This window comes from Myotis lucifugus, unplaced genomic scaffold (genome assembly GCF_000147115.1).
Source record: "Myotis lucifugus unplaced genomic scaffold, Myoluc2.0 scaffold_109, whole genome shotgun sequence".
Taxonomy (NCBI): domain Eukaryota; kingdom Metazoa; phylum Chordata; class Mammalia; order Chiroptera; family Vespertilionidae; genus Myotis; species Myotis lucifugus.
Genome location: NW_005871157.1, coordinates 3,235,074 through 3,258,300, shown reverse-complemented (window position 1 = coordinate 3,258,300; position 23,227 = coordinate 3,235,074). Strand labels below are relative to the sequence as shown.

The following is a 23,227-nucleotide window of genomic DNA, read 5'->3' as shown; positions in this document are numbered from 1 at the left end:
CCACTGCAGTATACTGCTTCACAGTATTAATCACAGTGGATGCCATTACACAATGTCATCCTTCTTCTTGTGTATCCAGGCCACTTTTGACTGAGGAACATATGCCAGACAATGATTTTCCACCAGCCAGGCCAAGGGACCCTACCCATGCATGAATTTCGTGCATTGGGCCTCTAGTGAGATATTATCTTTATTACCCACTCATGAAAACATTCTGTGAAGATTTTGAGGAATTTGAGTTTCATCTTTATTCCCCAGAATTTTCCATGTATTTTTTTAGAACCCCCAAGAAAAGAACCTAGGTCTATTTTTATTTCCTCTGGACTCCAAGACTTTTAAGATCAACCCTTCATAAATGACTATGTGAAAGAGCAGTTCCCTCATCTGAAGGCTCTAGAACACCTGGTATGCCTAGTATCTTAAGAGTGCTCATTGGAGTGATTCAACAAACAGATATTATTTACAGGCAATCTCTGTAATAAGCTCACAGGAATCTGGCCAATTGGTACTTAGCCTCGCTTGCTTTTCATCTCTCTGTTCCTCACAGCTGGCTCCAACTGGAAGCGCTTCCCTATTCAACTCCATGGCTGTCATTCAGAATCCTGTAAAGGTCTGTGATCAGGTATTTTCCCTGATTGAAAACCTTACTCACCAGATCCAGGAACGGATGCAGGACCCCAAATCTGTAGGTGGGTATGAATGCTATCGTCCCTTTAAGGTTTTAGGTATGGATGGGTTCCTCAGACACTCTTGTGTCCTCTCTCCTAAATGACAAGACATCCTCATCTCTCTAGTTCTGCTTCAGATTTGTTAGGCTCTTTTGTTAGAGGTAAGTCTTGGCTTCTCTGACTGTCCGTCTTCCTTCCAGACGTGCAACTCTACCACAGTGAGACACTAGAGCTAATGCTACAGCGTTGGAGCAAGCTGGAGCGTGACTTTCGACAGAAGAGTGGACGCTATGATATCAGTAAGATCCCTGACATCTATGACTGTGTCAAGTATGATGTGCAGCACAATGCGAGTCTGGGACTTCAAGGCACAGCAGAGTTGCTACGTCTCTCTAAGGCATTGGCTGATGTGGTCATTCCCCAGGTGTGTCTCATAGAAGGGGTCTAACCTGGGGATAGGGGCATTGGGTAAGAAAGGAGAGAAAAGGTAGAAGGGAGGGGTGGTATTGGTACCAGAGGAAGGAAACTTAGAGAAGGAATTAGTTGAGTTGCTACAAGTCTCAGGGTCTACTCTGGCTCTGAGTAAGTGTAACAGACTAACCGAGGAGAAACCTGGAGAGGGGGAATATGGTGGATATGAAAAAAGCCCTAGACCTGAGGTGAAGACAAGCTTGATCTTGAGCCTGAGAATATGAGGCGAGAGGAAGACAGGATTCATTGAGATACTTATTCCTGGCCTATGGCCCCTAGGAGTACGGGATCAGTCGGGAGGAGAAACTGGAAATTGCCGTGGGCTTCTGTCTTCCACTGTTGCGGAAGATACTACTTGACCTGCAGAGAACCCACGAGGATGAGTCTGTCAACAAGCTGCATCCCCTGTGAGGGAGGGCTGGGAGGGGTACTGGATGGAGGGAGGGGCATGTCAGGGGAGCCATTAGGGGAATCCAGACTGGGACAGCTTGGGAAACCAAGAATAGGAGGAAGGGATACTGGGATGGACAGGAGAGAAGAAGTCTTTGAGGGGGAGGAGGAAGTTTGTGGAGGGGTGGGAAGCTTCCGGATTATTCGATGGTGTGAGTGACTTAGCTATTACCTCAGGTATTCCCGAGGAGTGCTCTCCCCAGGCCGCCACGTTCGAACACGTCTCTATTTCACCAGTGAAAGCCATGTCCACTCCCTACTCAACGTCTTCCGTTACGGGGGACTTCTTGATGTAAGGATCTTTCTTCTTCCTTCAGCCTATGAGCATCCTTTTTCAGCATTCTTTTACTCTCGTCCTCATGTTTTTGTTTTGTTTTTTTCTGCAAGCTTTCTCTGGTCTTCTTGTCCCTCTGCCCATCCCCAGACTCCCTTGGCAAGCATTGCCTTACTTCTTCTTGTGTTCGCTAGGAAACCAAGGATGCACAATGGCAGCGAGCTTTGGCTTACCTTAGTGCCATCTCGGAGCTCAACTACATGACCCAGATTGTCATCATGCTCTATGAGGACAACACACAGGTGAGGAGCTAACAGGATGGGATGAGGAGAGGACCCCTTCTTTCTCCTCCATCCTCTTTTAGGAAAAAACTGGTTTAGCCTTAGAATTTGTCAAATCCATCCAGGTGTGGCACCTAGGTACAGCATGACACAGAGCATCTAGAGCAGCGGTTCTCAACCTGTGGGTCACGACCCCTTTAGGGGTTGAATGACCCTTTCACAGGGGTCCCCTAAGACCATCAGAAAACACATATTGAATATATAATTACATATTGTTTTTGTGATTAATCACTATGTTTTAATTATGTTCAATTTGTAACAATGAAAATACATCCTGCATATCAGATATTTACATTACGATTCATAACAGTAGCAAAATTACAGTTATGAAGTACCAACGAAAATAATTTTATGGTTGGGGGTCACCACAACATGAGGAACTGTATTAATGGGTCGCGGATTTAGGAAGGTTGAGAACCACTGATCTAGAGGTTCCTACTGGAAAAGAAAAGGTGTTTTGGGATGGTGTTGAGCCAGAGAGATACCACAGAACATAGCTCTGGTATTAGGGACAGTATGGAATTTGGGACATGTTATAATGATTCTTTTTTTTTCTCAAAAATTGTTATACATATACCTTCTTCATCTGGCTGCACAAAGATATCTTTAAATGTCCTGCTATATGCACTGTAGCAAAGTTGAATTATTGTGGGAGATGGATTGGGAGGGTTGTAGAAGCGGAAGTTGGAAAGTCATGCCAAACGGTTAATCTCAAACAGTAGAGGTGAGGGAATGAGGATCCTGTAGTAACTCTGGACTATAGTTAAAGGGAAGCTCTAATAAACCAGCCCCAGAGTGAAGTAAGACACTGGTACCTCAGCCCTGGGAGGATACATTCTCTTGAGTTCCTCTCTGTTGTCCCTGCCTGGTCTTCCACCACCATATCCAGCTCCTCCAACTCTCCCTTCATCTGGTGATGCCCCATAGGATCCCTTATCAGAGGAACGATTCCATGTGGAGCTGCACTTCAGCCCTGGAGTGAAAGGTGTCGAGGAAGAAGGCAGTGCACCAACTGGCTATGGATTCCGTCCAGCCTCTTCTGAGGTGGGTCAGAGTGCTGGGATTTGGGACTGGAGGATTTAGGAACCAAGTGGTTGGGAAACTTGGAAACAGTACAGTGAGGTAAAAGGTTTGGGAAGTCTGAGATCAGGAGCCTGGGAGCCATTAATACGTCTCCTGTGCCTGTTGCATAGAATGAGGAGATGAAAACCGACCAAGGCAGCATGGAGAACCTGTGCCCAAGGAAGGCATCAGATGAGCCAGACCGTGCATTACAGACTTCACCCCAGCCCTCTGAGGGTCCTGGCCTCCCAAGGAGATCACCCCTCATTCGTAACCGAAAAGCTGGCTCCATGGAGGTAATGGGAGTGGCTTGGGAGAAAGAAGTGGTGGAAGTGCTCATAGGACAATATCCATGAATCCTCTGAATCCCCTTGAGGGATGATTCTTGGGACCTTAAGCAGAGTTCTCCTACCCCTGATGGATATGTTTTACTTAATCTCTTTTTCAAAGCCAGTCTCCAAATAATGCTCCTTTAAACTGGTTACTACTTCTGAGGTTAAAGAGATGCCAGTGAGAGGTGCCTGAGAGAGAAGGATTTTAAGAGATGAGCATGAGAAGGAGGCCTCTGGATGAATTTAAAAAGGCTTCTTTAAAAGGAAATCTAGTAGAAACAGTATGAGCTCTGGTATGAAATTGCAGTCCAATACTTAGAAGCTGTGTGACCATTGACAATTAACTTCTCCAAGCCTCAATTTTTTTCATCTATAAAGTTTAAGTAATATCCACCATATAGCCAGAACCAGTTTGGCTCAGTGGATAGAGCGTCACCCTGCAGACTCAAGGGTCCCAGGTTCGATTCCGGTCAAGGGCATATACCTTGGTTGCGGGCACATCCCCAGTGCGGGGCGTGCAGGAGGCGGCTGATCAATGTTTCTCTCTCATCGATGTTTCTAACTCTCTATCCCTCTCCCTTCCTCTCTGTAGAAAATCAATAAAACATATTAAAAAAAATTCTTAAAAAAAATCCACCATAAAGATGCTCAGTAAATAGTACTTACTATGATAACAATGCAATTGGTATTAAAGGCTAGACCCTCTCCATCTCTTTTTTGCCTTGGGTAAAAATTATAGCTCAACAGGAGCAAATATGTGGTACTTTAAATTAATCCTTTTAGTCCGGCCAGTGTGACTCAGTTCATTGAGCGTCAGCCCATGAACCAGGAAGTCACTGTTCAATTCCTGGTTAGGACATATGCCTGATTGCAGGGTTGATCCCTAGTAGGGGGCATGTGGGAAGCAGCCATTGATGTTTCTCTCTCATCCGTGTTTCTTCTATCTCTCTCTCCCTCTCCCTTCCTCTCTCTGAAATCAGTAAAAACATATTTTTAAAAAAATTAATCCCTTTAGGATTATCTATACTAGAAAGGGAATCAAGTCTGAAAGTCTGTGTTCCCCTTGTTCTAATGAGCAGGCTTATGGCCATGGGCCTGTGTTCTGCTATTCTTGGAGTTTGTCTCTAGTCCTGTAGCCTAGAGGAAGGAACTGTTGTAAATTTCACATGTATCTAGCTAACCTTTCTGGGGTTTTGGTCTGTTTCTCATGGAAAGATTCTTGTCCTTTTTGGCCCTGTTACACTCTTTTTGACCCTATAATTTATCCGGGTCTCAGGGACTCTGACTGTCTGATTTGAGTCCTGTTTTTATAGATGAATCTGTTCACGTATCTGTGTGCCAGCTCTGTCTTAAAGGAATTGGTCTTTCCATTTTAGGGGATATCTCAGAAGAATCTATAACTAGCTTGCGTAGGTTCAGCAAGAGATTTACAGTTAAGATTTTGGAGAAACCTGAGAAGGCAAACTAGTCTGTGTTCTGGACTCATCTTTTTCTTCCTGAAGATTTTAAAGTGGATTTGAAGTTGTGAATACTCAGTTTCTTTGGGTGGGATATGCATCATTTTCTCTGAGAGGTGTAAGTTAACTCAGTATCCACAGTACACTAGTACCCTTCAGGTTCATGTGAATAGATGAAATGGATAGAATGACATAATCTTCCATCAATAAACTGCTCCTCCCCCTCTAAAAGTCTTCCCGTTCACATAGTCTGCAGTCTCTCTGGCCCTGCTGTGCTTTACCCCCTTTTCCTTCTGGTTTAAGCAGTTAAGAGACATAGGAAAGGCAGAGCTCTGTGTATCCCATCTCAGATTTGATGCGATGGACATTTCTTTCAGGCCTATAGGAAGCTTCCTGTTGTGATCACATTTCTTTCTTTCAATTACTAGTGTAGCTTATCCAGGATAATGGTTGCCCAAGATGTGTTCCTTCAATTTGCAAGAAAATCTTCTGTCTTCTCCTTGGTCACACAGCTTTTCAATATTAATATGTCTCTCCTGTTCTATATTATCCCTATCAATTACAACCCTTCCCCATCCCTTCTTCTCCTCTTGCTTTGGACTATTTTAGAATACAAAATCTGTGACCTTCATTTTCTCCAGTCCTAAAATTAGGTCTGCCCAATAGGCACTGGGGCTTTCGGGGGCCTGGGGGTTAAAGGAGCCTTGACCGGCTTTCCACCCGGTCTGATTTCAGGTCATGAACATGCAGTGCACAGGGAACCTGGACCTGATCCCCTTGCGGGGACGGCGCCGCAGGAGGTCAGGAGACCTCCCCCGGCCTTCCCCAGCCATCGGCCTACAGCCCCGGGCTGTGTCCACCACTCACCTGGCCTCCTGCACACAGGTGTTCCTCCCTACTTCATCTTCCTTTTCTGCCTCTGTCTTTGCCTTTTGGGATTTAGGGATTCAGAACACTGTTGGGGTTGGGGTGGGTATATGTACGTGGGGGGGTTGTATGATTGGACCCTTGTGGGCTTTTTAGAAATCAGTTTCATGTCTCTAAAAGTGGAGGGGCGGGCTTCTTGGTTCAGATAAAAGACTGAGTATAGTTTCCATAGCCACAGCTGTCTCATGGAAAGAAGAGAGGGCCAGACTTTATTTCTTATTGTATCTGAGCTATTGTCATTAGCTTGCTGAGTCCTGCAGAGAGATAGATAGTATTAAGGAACCCTGCTCTGCTGAGAACTGAGAATGGTTGAATAATGATTTCTCAGATTTGGGATGGGAGGACAAGGGGCACAGACATCTTGGAAATAGACATGCCTTCTAGTATAGAAGGATTCTCTGGACAGTTTCCTTTTGCTCTGCAAACTACACTCTGTTTCCTTTTCTTCTTTCCTCCTCCTTAAAAGATCCTTTGGTTCTTCCAAACTTTCTGACATTGCTTCGCTTTGTAGGGGCAGGAATTCAGGATCTGCTGATTTGAGTGGCAAATGGTAACATAGAGTCCTTTTTTCTGCAGGTGCTTTCTGAGACTTCGTCTTCCAGGCCTGGTGGCTACCGGCTCTTTTTGTCTTCACGGCCACCTACGGAGATGAAGCAGAGTGGCCTAGGTATGGTTTTCCAGCTTCTCTCACCTGTTGTTGGGAAAGGGTGTCTGTCTGTCCTCCAGAGTTTTATTGTGGGAATTGGGGTCATCCAGTGAGTAGAATTGTCTGGTGGGGCTAGGGAGGATGAATTTGGAGAAGCCGTATTTAGGTGTGAACTTTGATCCCAATGACTATTTCAATTCCAGGAAGGTGTTTGTCTTCTGGTTTTCTATACCAATCCCCCTTTCTCTGACTGAAGGGCATTTTTTGGCTTCTCCTCTCATTCCTTATCTGTCCCTCCAGTCTAGCCCAGACCTTAAGGGGCCATGGAGACTCTGAATCTTCAGAGTTATCAGAGACAGAGCTATAAATAGAGGTACTCATGAACCCTATAAGTATCATATTCCTCATTTGGAGAATTTGTGCCATGTCTTTCTCTGAGATCTGTGTTTATTATATCCTTGCTCTGACCCTTCCTATCTCCATGCCCTCTCCATCATCTCTCCTAATCCTGTAATTTTTTTTCCTTCCTTCCTGAAAATTGAGGGACAAATCTGAGACTGGTATAGTGGCAGAGGCTTCTCTCAGGACTTTGAGGGAATGTCTCTTGATTTTTTTTTTTTTGATTCCTGGAGAGGGGTGGAGAACATCATTCAACCTTTCCTCAGAACACAGACTGCAGGAAGGACCAAGCCTCAGAGGGTATTGTATTCTTTGGGAGTGGGGAGTGGTCCTTGGGAGGGGCTATCTTTGAACACAGTGCCTTGTGGACCAGTAACTAAAAATGGCAGGTAGCGATAATTGTGTGGGGTCTGGGCTTGGTCCCCTGGCTCTTTCTATCTTGTCCTATATTCTCTTCATTTAGCTCCTTTGGTTTTTCTGTTACCTTTCTTTTTGGCAGCCAATTTCTTGGCCCCAAAACGGTCAGCATTTGGACCAGCAGAGAAAGATTTTGGTAACTTTCCAGGCTAATTTTATGGGAGTAGGTTGCCTTCTAGATTCCTGAAATGAGATAGATGGTTTGGGTCATGAAAAATAAATGACAGATGTACACATCTGTGATACAGCCTTCTCATCCCAGAAGTCCCAGTAAAGAATAGATTTCAAGTAGGCTTGAAAAGAGGATAGGTGTGTCTGGCCCAGTTAAGTGGGAGTGCTGTCATGAACAAGGCAGAGGTATCGGCATGGTAATTGACAGATGGTGTTGGTAAGGTGGAGACTACCTTCTGAGATGATCCAAGAACTGAGCAGGACAGGATGGCGGGACTGCACCAGAACATTATTTAGTAGAGGAAATAAAAAAGCTTGGGGTGGTCGGGGACAATCTCTGAAGAAAAACAGACAATTTATCAACCCTTATTACTTTCTGAAACCTCATTCTAGAGCCTGTTTGAGAACGAAAGGTAGAAGTTGCTGCATAGAAGAGCAGTCCTGAATTCAAGGGTGGAGATTACTAGCCATCTGAGCTTTCTTAATTTCTGTGGTGACCCCAAAATGCTGGGACTCCTGAAACTATGGCCCCTTCTTTGTAGGATCAAAAGAAACTGACCTCCTCCCTACTTTATTCATCTTTCCTATGAATGTTAAGTTCTCAAGCCAAACCCAGGGTCTTGTCTAAGATGGATTTGGAAGTAGAGGGGCAAATGCCACAAACTTGGGTGATAGTCTTATCTCTTCCTTCCCACTCCGTCCTCATGGGCTATATATGGTAGGAGAAGGGACTATGAGTCCCAATCCTACTCTTGGTCAAATATTTGGGATGATGACTGACTTGATTTATTTGCTTCAGAGATTTTTCAAGTTTTATTTATTTCTCTGATTGGCAATAGGGTTCTCTTAGATTTCTTTGGACATCTGATTTGGAGCATAGGGCTTAAAAGACAAACTGTTGAGAGCAGGGAAAATCATCTTTTTTGTTGTTTCCTGCTCACTAGGTCCTCCTTAGTAGGGTGCTCTGCACATAGTAGGCATACCATACATATAATCACCTGACTTTTCACATGCCTTTCAATTTGTGTCCATCTTCACTTCAGAAACAACCTGTTTCTTCTTGATAAAAAAAATAACTTTTTTTTCCCTAATTGAACACAGTTGATCCTCGGAGTCATGAGATCTGGATTCTAGTCCAACTTAGCTTCTAACAAACTGTATGATCTTGAGCAAATGAGGTCCCTTTTGAATCTCAGTGTCTTCATCTGTAAAATGAGAAGGTCAAACTGGATAATTTTTCAGCATTAAAAATTCAGTGAATCTCATACTTCCTTTCTTGGGAAAGGTAAAAAAGGCCTAAACGGAGATAGAAGGGAGGGAACGTTGGATGAAAAACTTAGGAGAAATTGGAACTTATGAGAACTTGGGATTTGAGCTGAGTGCTCAAAACTTAGTCTGTAGTTTCAATCAAAGTTCTTTACTTTTAACCTATAAGGGATTAGATATCTGGGTTCTTTGAACCTTATATCCAGAGTAAGGAACACGGAATCAAATCTAGGATATATAGAGTGATTGCCTATTCTTTTAGCATTCCTGAGAGCCATGTGGAAAGCATAGTCTACCTCTTTCAGTAGCTTTGAGTCCCCTAATATCACTAACCCTGCATTGTAGTGATCCCTTGTATCAGCCATGTAGATCTTCAGGAGAATCCCTACTTCGCTTGCTCAGTATAGCTATGAAAGTAGTGAAAGCTGTTTGTGGCTGTGTGTAGTAGCCACAAGATGGTAGCTCTGAATGGCTGTGTGTGTGTGTGTATCTTGATGTTGTCATGTGACGTTGTGTGTACTTCTGTGTGGTAATTGCAGCTTTGCGTGGCTACTAATGCACTCCCGGCCTTGCAGGCTCACAGTGCACAGGGCTATTCAGCACCACAGTGCTGGGTGGCTCCTCCAGCGCCCCGAATCTTCAGGACTACGCCCGCAGCCATGGCAAAAAGCTACCACCTGCCAGTCTGAAGCATCGAGATGGTATGTGGGTGGGTTTGGGGGGGCAACTCTTTTCTTCATTTGTCCTCCAGCAAGGACACAGTTCAAGTACTATTTATGCTTAAGATGGCACTGATGCTGGCCTTATAACAAGTTTATTCATCAATTATAGAGGGGAGAAGGAACCAAGGCCTCATTCACCTCCATTTGCACTCTCTCTCACCATACAAGTATTACTTATTTATGCTTATCCCTTCATGAACTCCCACATACAGCCCTGCTACATCAACTTACTCCACCTCTATATTCTTTCCTGGATTCTGGTATATAGGGGTAAGGACCAAGGAGGATGATCAGGAAGAATGTAGTAGAGTCTTGATTAAAATCCTGGAAATCAGGGATGGGGAAGTTGCTTAGCAAAGTCTGGAAAGATAATATGGAAAGAGACTGGGGGAAGGGATGAAAGTTTCTACAAATATTTTATTTCTAGCCCTAACCAGTTTGGCTCAGTGGATAGAACATCAGCCTGCGGACTCAAGGGTCCCAGGTTCGATTCCGGTCAAGGGCATGTACCTTGGTTGCCCGCACATCCCCAGTGGGGGGTGTGCAGGAGGCAGCTGATCGATGTTTCTCTCTCATCGATGTTTCTAACTCTCTATCCCTCTCCCTTCCTCTCTGTAAAAAATCAATAAAATATATATATTTTAAAAAATATTTTATTTCTAAATGATGAAAAAGAGGATGTGGTGGTGAAATTAGAGTTGTTTGTAGGGCTGTATCGTGGTAGAGATGACACATGGATTCCTAAGGAGAGATACCAAAGGAAAAAAATTGAAATGTGGTAGTTAGGAATCTAAGGGTCGGGGTGGGAGCAGGTCATGTACTAACTGTAAAGAACAGAGTATGTTGCTGGCAAATTCCAGAGCAGAGGGTGGGGACAGGTGTGGGTATAATCCCCATGATGTCTTTTCTCCTCAGAGTTCTTGTTTGTCCCGGCCGTAAAACGATTTTCTGTGTCGTTTGCAAAGCATCCGACTAACGGTACGTTTGCTTCTGATTCAGTGTCATTCATCATCACCATGTCACCTCCAGACACTTAACCTCTGAGTTCTGACACTGATTGTTCCTCTCCTACCACTGTGTCAACACCCTGCTGTCTCTGAATGAAACACTCACTAAGTGTCCTCTTGGGACATATCCCTTGTGTGACAAACCTTAGCCTTGGCTGCAGCCTGGCTGCCCTATCCCTGTAGCAACTCAGGGTATTACTTCCATGGTCACCATCATCACCACTGTGTCACTTTTTTCAGCATCATCACCAAAACATTCAACCTCTCTCTTTCCCATCACATGACTGCTGGGCTTTGTACAAACATGATAATGGTTCCCCATCTTAAGAAGAAAATAGTATTTCCTATATTATCCTTATTTCTTCTTTCCAGCCCCAACCCCACAACTCAGCTGATGTAATTTTTATCTTCCTATTTTTTTCTCCAGCTCTTTTGTTGGAGTGGATCACTAGTTTGTTTCCCTTGGGAGCAATGCTGCAGTTCCCAGCTCCCAAACCTACCTATAAGGACATTGGTCTTGAGTATATAGTCTCCCATCTCCATATTCCTGTATCTTACCGTTATGTGTACTTGGTGTGGTTCTTGTGCTCCTGACATCTGCTTCATGTTACTACTAACCTAGGGCCTGGGCTTAGAAAACAGGAGCCCAAATTAATCTGGGGAAAAAGAGAAAAAGAAAGGAGTAGGAGATAGTAGGTAAAGGAAAAAGAATTATACCTCGAGTTTTTACATGTGATTTCCACGTAGCCCTAGCCTGCCTAAGGCACTGCAGTCTCAGGCTTGAAGTGATGAGTTTAGATGTCTGTTGGGATTCTAGGGGAGCTTAGGAAAGAATGATGTAATAACATTTCAGGAATATTGGAGAACTGGGTCTACCCACACTAAGATGGGAGACCCAAAACTGCAGGGCCGTGCTCTCTTTGTAGGGCATGGCAGGAGAACCCCAGGGCTCACTCCCTGTTTTATCTTTTATATCTTTTTAAATTTATTTTAGAGGAAGGGAGAGGGAGAGAAAGAAAGAAAGAAACATCAATGTGAGAGAGAAACATCGATCGTTTGCCTCCCACATGTGCCCTGACCGGGTTCAAACCCACAACCTGGGTATGTGCCTTGACCAGGAATTGAACCCGCCACTTTTTGGTGTGCGGGATGATGCTCCAACCAACTGAGCAATGTAAATTTTTTGAACAAAAACAATTCTACAGCATTTACTGTCATCTGGCAATAAAATAAGGGTAATGAAAGCAATATTAATAAATGTTTGCCCTAACCGGTTTGGCTCAGTGAATAGAGCGTCGGCCTGCAGACTGAAAGGTCCCAGGTTCAATTCCGGTCAGGGGCGTGTACCTTGGTTGCAGGCACATCCCCAGTGGGAGGTGTGCAGGAGGCAGCTGATCGATGTTTCTCTCTCATCGATGTTTCTAACTCTCTATTCCTCTCCCTTCTTCTCTGTAAAAAATCAATAAAATATATTTTTTAAAAAATAAATGTTTATACTTCCAACAAAGGACACCTACAAAACACAAATTGCTTCTCAGTAGTTTCTCACTTTGTTAGTCATTTCTAGTTGGAAACACTTTAGAGCAGAGTAATATCTCCTTTTAGCATGATCCGACCTAGTTGTTTTCTTGACTTTTTTTTAGAATGAATCTCTTCTACATCATCTAATACGAGGTTCATATACTCATCAAAACCAATGATGCAGCCCTCTGTCCACATAAACACTTGCTCAAAAAGCCATACCTGAATCCAAGATCTGTTTTGCAAGTATCTGAAGATGAGGTTGATGGGCTGCACCATCACCTGCAGCTTTTGGCCCTGGCCACTGTACGCCATGGTGGAAAGCTAACAAAGACCACACTAAGCCACGTGCTACCCAGAAAGCTAAATCTGGAATCTATCCTTTATATCTTTAGTTTCTTGTGTAGTGTCTCTTGTCTTCCAGATAAATCTAGTTTTGTTATGTATAGTTTTCTTCTGTCCAAGCGCTAAGATTTTCTGAGGGAGGTAAAATTAGCTTGGCTTTCTGGCTGGAAAATCCTCCAGGAACTGATCCTCTCTGTTCCTCAGCCAGTGTCAGCTGCTAGATTTTAGCCTTGTTAGGCCATACAACTCCACTAGGCACTGCTGAAATCTCCCCAGCTTGACTAGCTTATACTTGTTCAATTTATACCCCTACCCAAGCTCAGCTCCCATTTGTGCCTGTGACAGGAGCTCTCCATAAGAGTGGCATAGCTGTACCTTAACATTTAGCTTTACACTCTTCTGGCCCTCATGTGCCACAATCTTCTCCAGAGTAGATCCTCATGTACAAACCCCAACCCCACAGCCTGGGACTTGGACATGGAGACATGTTTCTTAGGGTACAGAATATAGTACCAGGAACTTGGGCCCCTGAAATCAGAGTTAAATTATAGATCTCCTAATTCTTAGGCTCTAGCAGGAAAGATCCAAATTCATAAAGCAGATCCTCAAACCTATATACCTCTAATTTCCTGAAGCCTTGGTTAGCAGCCTCATCAGTTGAAAAAAAGAAGAATTAATTCTACCAAAAGGAGGAGAGGAAGAAAGCCCTGGAAAATTCAGGTATAGTGCAGGAGGACAAATTCAAGATCTCTTCCAACACCCTGCACAGTTTCTCAGGGGTCTTCTGGCCTTTGTTCTTCTTGTACTTGAGCTTGGGGGCTACAGTGCTTGATAACCAGAATCTGGGATCTAACTCTTGGCAATAGGAGAAATTTAGACCTATTATATCTCTTGCTGAAAATTCTCTAGATTTAATTTGGCCCTCTGGACAACAGGAGAGCTCTACCCCATGGCCAAATCTTGCTTGACTGACTGAGCAATTACAGAGTGGATGTGCTGCCTGCAATTGCTTGTGGGAGATTAGTCACCACATTGTGCCAGTCTACTGTCCCATCATGGCAACAAGTCTGGCTTTGAAATAACAGCTAGAAAAACTGGGCCTGGCTTTAGAAGAGAGGCAAGGGAATGCTGTCTCCTTGCTTTGATGGGAGAACATCTCTCAGCCATCATTGCCTCTATTCCTGATAAGCTTTGGCCACATCCTGCCTACGTCAAGTATACATATGTGGCCCATTACTAAACTGCACACTGAACTCACCAAAGTAAACTAATATTGGAAAAGAGACTGTGGCTCACTCTTATCCAGAATGTCAGAGTGTGCCAATTCTATTTGCCACATCCATTTATTTCCTAGGGACCCACACAACTGTCTGACCATTGGTACAGTTAGTGCTTGAATAGAGCTGAAACCTCTCTTGACATTCAAACTAAGGTCTCTGGAATTTATAGTTTCATGGGATCACCCCATGTAACAAGTTCTGGTCTGGGAGTTCTGAGCAGTCATCCTCAGCTACTTTGATCCTACCTTTGCTATACCAACATCCTGTCATCAGGTCTTAAGACCCCATATCTTTTCCCCAGGATCTTTTCCCTACTGTTCCTGGGGCTTATTGTATGATGAGGTCTCACTAGCCCCTTCTTTTAGACTTACTGTGTGGTGCCAACCCTCTTCTACATGCCTTTCACTATCTTCAACCTTTTGCAGCTCAATCACATATATCCACAAAGTTTGCCAAGCATATAAAATAATAAGTGGTTCAGGACTGAAGCTTTTCCACTGACCAGCTGAACAAAATGCAATTAGACTTACCAGCAGTAGAAAGAAAATATAAAATTATCTAACTTTTGGCTTCTGTAATGGATACAGTATCTCCAAAGTCCTGAGATTTATGCAAACATTTTTTGAGTCTATATATTTGAACAAGAATAAAGGATGATTAGCCAGTAATAGCATTTTCACATATTGATTCCATTTTTTAAATGCTCTGTTTTACACAGGCTTTCCTGCCAATCTCCTATGCCTGCTGTCTAACAACAGCTATATCTGTGTCTATCTTAGAGTTTGGTCCAGAGAGCTGCCCTGAGCCCTTAGGAGCCTTTTTAGCTTCAAACTTTATCTTGATAACTCTATACCATTCTTGACATTCTTCTCTGAATGACTTTGAATCTTTTTATCTCTATCCCAATCTCATAAATATATTAGACTGAGAAGTGGGACCTATCTAGAGTTTGTCCAAGAATGATCTGGGATAATGGCCTCTAGACAAGGCTCCCACAGAACTCCAAAGCCAGCTTACCCTCTTCAGAATGATGTGACTTCTGTCGGCACTGACTGAATTATGCTCAGTGAGAAAGGGGAGGGCCTTATTGTATGATGAGGTCTCACTAGCCCCTTCTTTTAGACTTACTGTGTGATGCCAACCCTCTTCTTTTCCTGCAAGAGATTCCCAGTGGCTCTGACCATCTCTGCTTCTTTCTCAGCTCACTTTTGAGCTGAGTGGCTCCACTTCCCAGTAATGCTTGTGCCAGTCAGTGCCCCCCTCATTGTCTCTCCCTCTTCTCTTTCTTTATCTTTGTGCTTCCTGCCGTGGTACCCCTACCCCCTGCAGAGCTGCTGGATGACCAGCACCCTGTGGTCCGGTTGCTGCGCCGTTTTTCCTCTGACTGCCCAGGGGGCCAGCCAGTCTCCTTGGATGCCACGCTGGCGCATCACCTGCACCAGTGCTCCTACCACCTGCGCCTCTTCCGGAACTGGCTGCGCTCAGGCCAGGATGACCCCGAGTGCCTCTACGGTACCCCCTGCCACCAAGCTGGCTGCTGCCACTACCCTGGCTGAGACTGACTGCTTGGCTTATTGCACTTCTGGCAGGAGAGCCCACTTAATCCCTTCTTTTATTTAACCTCAGGTTATGTGACTTGCATTTTAGTTGCTTGGATGGGATTGGGGCCAGACTGCCTGGTAGTTATAGCATTGGCTGCTCATTCCTTCCTCACTGCCTCCTAATGCTACCCATTCCCAATTCTATTCAGTACAGGGTTAGTTTCTTGCCCTGGATTCTGTTCTTATCTCTATAACCTTCTACTACCACCATCTTCAAATCCAAACATTTTTCTACCCACTCTGAGGGTCTAGAGACTGTACCTCTCTTGCTCTCCTACCACTAGAATACAGGGGGAAACTGAGGCACAGAAATCTCAGTCGAATCCTTGAAGCCAACAAGAGCCAGAGGTTAGAAGATAATCAGGTATAATTCTTTTGATGTTTTAGTCATTAGTGAACAGGAGGCTATGTCTTGCATAGATATTGCTGTCCTGCCTACTCTTAGTTCATTTAGGGAGACATAGAGGAGGCACGGGAAAGACTGGGGACTGAAAAAGTGGTTGGGATGTGTGCTTCTTGGTTCTCCAATGGGGAAATTTTTTCAATAGGCCCTGGGATTAGGATTTAGGTTTGCCCTGTATCCTACTCAGAGTGGTGGACCTACATTGGAATTATTGGGTTCAGAGCAGAGAATCAGTACTTATTATTTCTCCTAAGGGGGTTTCCTCATTTTCCTGATGGGATGGAAAAAACCTAACAAGTCTGGGGTCTTCCAGTGAGAACAGAAGGGAGAAGCTTTGATGTGATGGAAATGACCAAGAAAGAACTTCCATTCCCCAGCCTATTCATGCATGTGATTTTCCTGGGCTGAGCTCCATATGTACTGCATGCCCTCCAGCTTGCTTCCAGATATTCTAGCCTTTCTACCCATATCCTAAATCTGCATGAACCCCTTCTCAGATTACATGTCCTCCACCTTAATCTGGTTCTCTTATACATGACCCCTGAAACCTGCTATTTCTTTCCAGCTCCATGACCTCCCTAACCTCATTTAGACCTACAATTTCACCCATTACTTATGGACTTTTGTTTTATTCCCCCAGAAAGTGTAAGAGCAATGTGGGTGTTTACCCTATTGGGATTCTGTGTATTTTTCCATGGGACATTGCAAGCTCTCCATAGGTAGGGTGAGAGGTGTTTTACCTGGAGGCCTTAGCAGGTAGACTTTTTAGGAAATCTGAAGGTGACAGAAATAGACTTCTATTGGGGCTCTAAAGAGTTCCCTCTCATGAGAATCTTGGATTCCCCACACTCCAAAAGCCATCAACTCTTCTGATGGCTCTCAGGGACTCTCCTTGGCCAGTGGGGGTATATCTGGCAGGAATAATATTGACTTTGCCCATCTCTTTTCTAACAGGATTTGAAGGGTGCTCCATGGTGCCTACCATCTACCCCCTAGAAACGCTGCATAATGCCCTTTCCCTGCATCAAGTAAGTGAATTCTTGAGTGGAGTCTGCCAGCGCCACACTGATGCCCAAGCACAGGCATCTGCAGGTATGGAGAATACTCTTGTTTTGTATCCCTATCTCTGCCTTCATTCCCATGCTTTCTAGAACATGAGTAAAAAATTAAAAATATAGGCACTCCGAATACATACAAAAATAGACTTGAAAAAAAGATGTTTAATTGTAGGCCAACTCAAAATAATAGAAAAATCATTCCTTCCCAAATTAATTTATAAATTTAGTGTGATCCAATAAAATACTGCTGGTTTTCTAAAGTCAGACAAATCAATTCTGAAGTTCTCATTGAAAAATAAACAAGCAAGAATAGCCAAGAAAACCTTGATTTTAAAACATTATATAAAACTTTTATTTAAAAAGTATAATATTGGTATATGAATAGAGAGCAATCAAACAAAGTAGTAAATTTAGAAATAGATGAAGTTAGCATTTCAAAATATTGGGGGAAAGATATACTTTTTAATAAATGGAGTTGGAACAATTGAATATTCATTTGGCAAAAATTAAAATTGAATCCATACTTCATGCTATATATAGTATAAACTCCATATAGGTCAGAGATCTAAATGTAAAACTTAAACCATGCAATAGGTAGCTCCAAGGGCTTCTCCTTTTACAGAAACACCAAAAAATCAAGCAAAAACTGATACAGTCAACTTTATCAGAACTCTGGAAAATAGTCAAAGGTTTGCAACCACCAGGAAAATTCTGAATCAAGAAGGAGGTAACCTAAAAATGGCAGGAAGCTTTCCAGTATTTTTACTTGACCTCCTCCCACTCCTGTCCCCACGTTGGTAGCAGTCGTGAACATGGCAACCCATGCTCTCAAGGTGGGACCCTAGTCTCTGGTTCCAGAGGGAGCAGATAGACTTTATTCTCCAAGATTTGTATTCGTTCTAATTTGTGTGTAGGCTACCTGAAGGACTGACACAGGGTGCTTACCTTGTTGCACCTAACTTGGAACGCACTCAGTATATAAATGTGGCTATGCAGAGGATATTACTTGAAAATACTGTAAAGCAAATGAACATGATGTCTGGGACAAAAATTATAGTTGAGGCAAACAATAGGCATACGGAAAGCCTGGGAAGAGAGTTTCTTTAGGAAATTAGTCATTCAAAAGCACCCACATATACTGGTAAATTTAAAAAGCTATGCACATGCCTGGGGAAGGACACCTAAGCATAACATACATGAAGACCCTAACTCTAGATTCAACACAAGCAGAGAGTGAAGGCTAAGGCAGTGTTGTAAATAGTCTGGCTAAGGAGTACCTCAACATAGAACCAATCTGCAAACACTGTGAGAACTCCTCTCTCCTTTCCTCCTTTCTACTCCTTTCCCTCCTTCCCCCCTCTCTTTTTATTCCTGATATAGTCAAGGAAATCCTTATCAGAGCCCTAGCTGAACATAAACCAAAGTAACAAAGATTTCACAGACTGCACATGACAAAGAAGACAGACTTTATAAAAATAGTTTAGAAAAATCACTAAACAGTCGCCAGTGTGACTCAGTAGTTGAGTGTCAACCCCTGAACCAAGAGGTCACTGGTTCAATTCCCAATCAGGGCACATGCCCAGGTTGCAGCTTGATCCCCAGTAGGAGACATGCAGGAGGCAGTTGATTGATGTTTCTATCTCTCTGTCCCTCTCCCTTCCTCTATCTCTAAAAATCAATAAAAACATATTTAAAAAAAAAGAAAATGAAAAATCACTAAACAGCTGTAGATCACAGCAAACAACAAAAAGAAACCCTGAGGGGAGAGGGGCAATTTGATTTTCAGAGTTAATACATTATAATAGTAAAAATGTCCTTTTTTCAACCGAAAGAATTATATAATATGCAAAGAAACCAGACAGTGTGATCTTTTCACAGAATAAATTAACAAAAATAATCCTTGAGGAAACACAGACATTAGACTTTCTAGACAAATATTTTAAATAAGGAAAGGAAACCAGGTTCAGAGAACTAAAGGAAATCAGGAAAATGATGTCTCAACAAATAGAGAATATCATTAAAGTGATAGAAAATATCAAAAGAAACCAAACAAATTCTGATACTGGAAAGTATAACAGAAATGACAAATTTGCTAGAGGATTTCTTAGAAGATTTTAACAGGCAGAAGAAAGAATCAGCAAACTTAAAGATAGGTCATTTGAAAAAATATCCAGTCTGAAGAGGAGAAATTGAAAAGAATGAAGAAAAATGAACAAAGCCAAAGAGATTTGTGGGACACCATAAACATACCAACATGTGCATAATGGGAGTTCTAGAAGAAGAGAGAGAAAAAAGGGTAGAAAAATAATTGAAGAAATAATGGCTGAAAACTTCTCAAATTTGATAGATACAAATATATACAACCTAGTAGTTGGAAGATAAATGTAAAGAGAGCTACTCTGCGACACATTTAAATCAAGTTGGCAAAGACAAAGACAGAGAAAACCTTTTGTTTTGGTTTATTTTTTTGTTAATCATCACCTAAGGATATTTTTCCATGGATTTTTTTTTTTAAGAGAATGGAAGGGAGAGGGAGAGACACAGAGAGAGAAACATGAATGTGAAAGAGACACATTGACTAGTTGCCTCCTGCACACACCCCAACCCGAGCTGGGGACAAAGCCTGCAAGTGAGGTACAATCCCTTGACCAGAATTGAACCCAGGACCCTTCAGTTAGTAGCCAATGTTCTATCTACTGAGCAAAATCAGCTAGGGTGAGAAAGTCTTGTGGCTCAGTGGTTGAGTGTCAACCCTGGAATCAAGGGGTCATCAGTTTGATTCCCAGACAAGGCACATGCCCGGGTTGCAGGCTCAATCCCCAGTTGGGGGTGTGCAGGAGGCAGCCAATCAATGATGTTTCTCTCATTGATGTTTCTTTCTTTTTATCCTTCTCCCTTCCTCTCTGAAATCATTCAGTAGTTTAATTTTTAGTGATATTGGTACCATTTTAAAACTATATTTATAATAGAATAATGCAAATAAGATAAGTAATTATGTTCATATTACTAGGAACCAGGGTTTTCAAGGTATACAAGTACAAATTCAAAAGATTTTTTAAATGCTGTCATTTTACATTTGAATTGAAAATATCAGTATGAATTCAGGGTTTTTTAGTGCTCTTTTTAACGTTATGCATTAGCAGCGGTAGCAATGAGCTCCCTTAGTGTATAGATTTTGGTCTCTACATATCATTCACCTCTACCAGGATTCCCATGGGAAAATGACTGCTTCTTGGTCTAGTGAGTGGTTTTTCGTCTTTCTAAAAAAAAAAAAAAAAAATCACACACTCTCCCACCCCTACCCGGAGCCTCTTTAGGCATTTTTTTCCCTAGTCACCCCCACCACACAAAATTTTAATACCACACATATACTGTGTATATATGTATGTATTGTGGCCATTTGATGGACACAAATCAATAGAATAATATCTAAGAATATTTTCATCCTCACCAAGAACTAATTTTGTTGAGACTGCATGGTCTAGGGCAGTGGTCGGCAAACCGTGGCTTGCGAGCCACATGCGGCTCTTTGGCCCCTTGAGTGTGGCTCTTCCACAAAATACCACGTGCAGGCGCGCACGTACAGTGCGATTGAAACTTCGTGGCCCATGCGCAGAAGTCGGTTTTCGGCCTGGGCGAGTCTATTTTGAAGAAGTGCTGTTAGAAGAAGTGGGGGTACGTTTGCTGAGGTCGACCCCTCAGATTGAGGACATTTTTAGCAAAGGTCAGCGTAGGAGTACCCTAATTAAGTTAATAACAATGTACCTACCTATATAGTTTAAGTTTAAAAAATTTGGCTCTCAAAAGAAATTTCAATCGTTGTACTGTTGATATTTGACTCTGTTAACTAATGAGTTTGCCGACTACTGGTCTAGGGCAAGGAAGGCACAAGGTGATCCTGAGACAAAAGCAAAGAAGCCATAAAGCCTGAAGAGGCTCCCACTGACCAGACTGGAATATTTTAGCATTAAAACTAATTTGTGCCGAAACCGGTTTGGCTCAGTGGATAGAGCGTCGGCCTGCGGACTGAAGGGTCCCGGGTTCGATTCCGGTCAAGGGCATGTACCTGGGTTGCGGGCACATCCCCGGTGGGGGATGTGCAGGAGGCAGCTGATCGATGTTTCTCTCTCATCGATGTTTCTAACTCTCTATCTCTCTCCTTTCCTCTCTGTAAAAAATCAATAAAATATATTTAAAAAAACAAAAAAAACACTAATTTGTGCCCCAGCTGGGTTTGCTAAGTGGTTAGAGCATCGGCTTGCAGACTGAAGGGTCCTGGGTTTGATTCCAATCAAGGGCACGTATCTGGGTTGCAGGCTTAATCAAACATTGATGTTTCTCTTTGTCTTTCCTCACTTTCTCTGTCTCTCCCCCTCCCTTCCATTGTCTCTAAAAAAATCAATGGATAAAATATCCTCAGCTGAGGATTAATAACAACAACAAAAATAATAATTTGTAGTAATTAATTAAAGTACACTGAATATATAAAAAGACACAAACTCATAGTGAATCTTACAAAAAATAAAATAACTATCATCTGCCACTATTGGAGAATACTTTTCACCAACTCTTTCCTCTGAAAACTAAAGGGAAATAAACACATCCTATCTTTTCAGTAACAACTGTAGTTCAGTGTAATCAAATAGTCCCAGTTGAAGAGGGAACATTCTTCTTTACAGAAAATATGCCAACTAATAAATATTAAAAGGATTGATAGAATTAGAAAATCAACATTTGACACCCCTAATAAAAAATTAAGGATCATCAATGGATACTAACACAATTAGTTGAAATGTTGGTGGGTTTGCATGGTGTCAAAGGATCACCTCTGATCAGAAAGGGGAAACTTTAAAATGGTGAGATTTTGTGGCCACCACTTTAACCCAATTAGTAAATTTAGTCTTACTTAGTAGGACAATGAAACATTATGTGCCTATAATATAATATAATATAATATAATATAATATAATATAATCCTATATAATAAAAGTGTGATATGCAAATCGACCGATCGACTGAATAGCAGAACGACGATCTGGATGACCATCAGGGACCATGCTATGACACCCACTGGTGCCAAGCCAGCCAAGGCGGGTGCAATGCGATTGGTTGGGGACCCGGCCATCGCCCCATGATTGCCCCATGATCCGCCCCGCAGAGAGAGGCCCAGGCCACCAGCTGGCCGACCGGTGGGCTATGGTGGGTGGTCAGGGCCTCCCGATGATTTCATGCATCGGGCCTCTAGTATAATATAATATACACAGGTATTGCCAAAGTGATTTAAACTGAATAATCTAATGATGCCTTTTATAGCTAACTTCCAGATTATAGGAAATACAAAGGATGGTGAAATGAGTTAAATGATTTTATGGGGAAGCAATCAGATGAATCAAGAATGTGGGAAATGACATTCTGTGAGACAACTGACTGTTCTTTTCAAAAAGTCACTGTGAAAAAAATAAATGGGTAGGAGGGCACTATCTAGAATAGTAAGGTCCTTTTATAGTAAGGTCCAAACATGTATGGTTCATGTTTGGACCTTACTATAAAAGAAATTTTGGGAGTAATAGGGGAAAATTTGAATATGGATTGGGTATTACATGATATTAGGGTATTATTTTTTTAATTTTGTTAGGTTTATTAGTGGTAGATGGCTAAATAAGAGAAACTCCTTATAATTTAGAAATGCATATTAAAGTATTCATTATGTCTATTATTTATTTTAGAGAACTTCAGCACCAAGAAATAGATGAAACAAGTATGGCAAAATGTTGACATGTGTTAATGTGTTAAATATAGATGAGTGTATGAATATTGGTCATACTAGTCTTTCAATGACTTTTTAAAAATATATTTGAAAATATTCATTATACAAAGTTTAAAATATTAAAAATGGTTTGTGTGAAGGATGCTTCTTCTCAGCCTGAGAAAATGTACATTGGTTTTTTCTTATGTTGAGAACCTGTGGCACTTGGATTCTTCTTCATATGGTTTTTTTCCTTCCCTCTCTCCCCCACCTATCCAGCCCTCTTTGAGTCTATGCACAGCAACCAGGCCTCAGATGGCACATTTTCCCCACCCCGTACTCTTCATTCACCTACCATGCAACTCCGGCAGCGCTCTGAGAAGCCCCCTTGGTGTAAGTAATCCTTTTGGAACTGCCTAGACAAAGGCCAAGAGGGATGGAGGAATTGGTGAGTGAGAAACCTGTCCCTTGAGGGAAACCAAGATGAGAGTTGAAAGACCAGGAATACAGTCAGGGAAGCAGTTTCATCTGCCTCTTCCAAGATGAAGGGAGGATCTGTTTACTGTATCTTATCACCTCTGCCTCCCACACCCCTCTATCTCACTGGGGAGGCTCCTAAAAGACAGTGGACCACCAGAGGGTCCTTAAGGAAGACAAGGTGGA

The 23,227-nt window shown here is 42.5% G+C and overlaps 1 protein-coding gene and 1 pseudogene across 29 annotated transcripts in view; one reads left to right on the top strand and one right to left on the bottom strand.

Moving 5' to 3' along the window:
• PPIP5K1 (diphosphoinositol pentakisphosphate kinase 1) overlaps positions 1 to 23,227 on the top strand; it is a 40,044-nt gene that overhangs the window by 12,443 nt on the left and 4,374 nt on the right. For 5 of the 29 annotated variants that reach the window (XM_014459509.2, XM_006093089.3, XM_014459507.2 and 2 more), the window contains 14 exons: positions 548 to 689; positions 869 to 1,092; positions 1,419 to 1,546; positions 1,767 to 1,881; positions 2,058 to 2,165; positions 3,132 to 3,248; positions 3,398 to 3,562; positions 5,791 to 5,940; positions 6,559 to 6,649; positions 9,457 to 9,582; positions 10,519 to 10,581; positions 15,086 to 15,268; positions 16,715 to 16,852; positions 22,844 to 22,957. In XM_014459509.2, coding sequence (XP_014314995.1) covers positions 548 to 689; positions 869 to 1,092; positions 1,419 to 1,546; positions 1,767 to 1,881; positions 2,058 to 2,165; positions 3,132 to 3,248; positions 3,398 to 3,562; positions 5,791 to 5,940; positions 6,559 to 6,649; positions 9,457 to 9,582; positions 10,519 to 10,581; positions 15,086 to 15,268; positions 16,715 to 16,852; positions 22,844 to 22,957 — 1,864 coding nt within the window. Of the gene's footprint in view, positions 1 to 547; positions 690 to 868; positions 1,093 to 1,418; positions 1,547 to 1,766; positions 1,882 to 2,057; positions 2,166 to 3,131; positions 3,249 to 3,397; positions 3,563 to 5,790; positions 5,941 to 6,558; positions 6,650 to 9,456; positions 9,583 to 10,518; positions 10,582 to 15,085; positions 15,269 to 16,714; positions 16,853 to 17,440; positions 17,643 to 22,544; positions 22,653 to 22,843; positions 22,958 to 23,227 lie in introns of those variants that run through there. The other 24 variants (XM_006093095.3, XM_023757576.1, XM_023757584.1 and 21 more) reach the window with 17 other exon arrangements.
• LOC106697870 lies at positions 12,189 to 13,178 on the bottom strand (annotated as a pseudogene).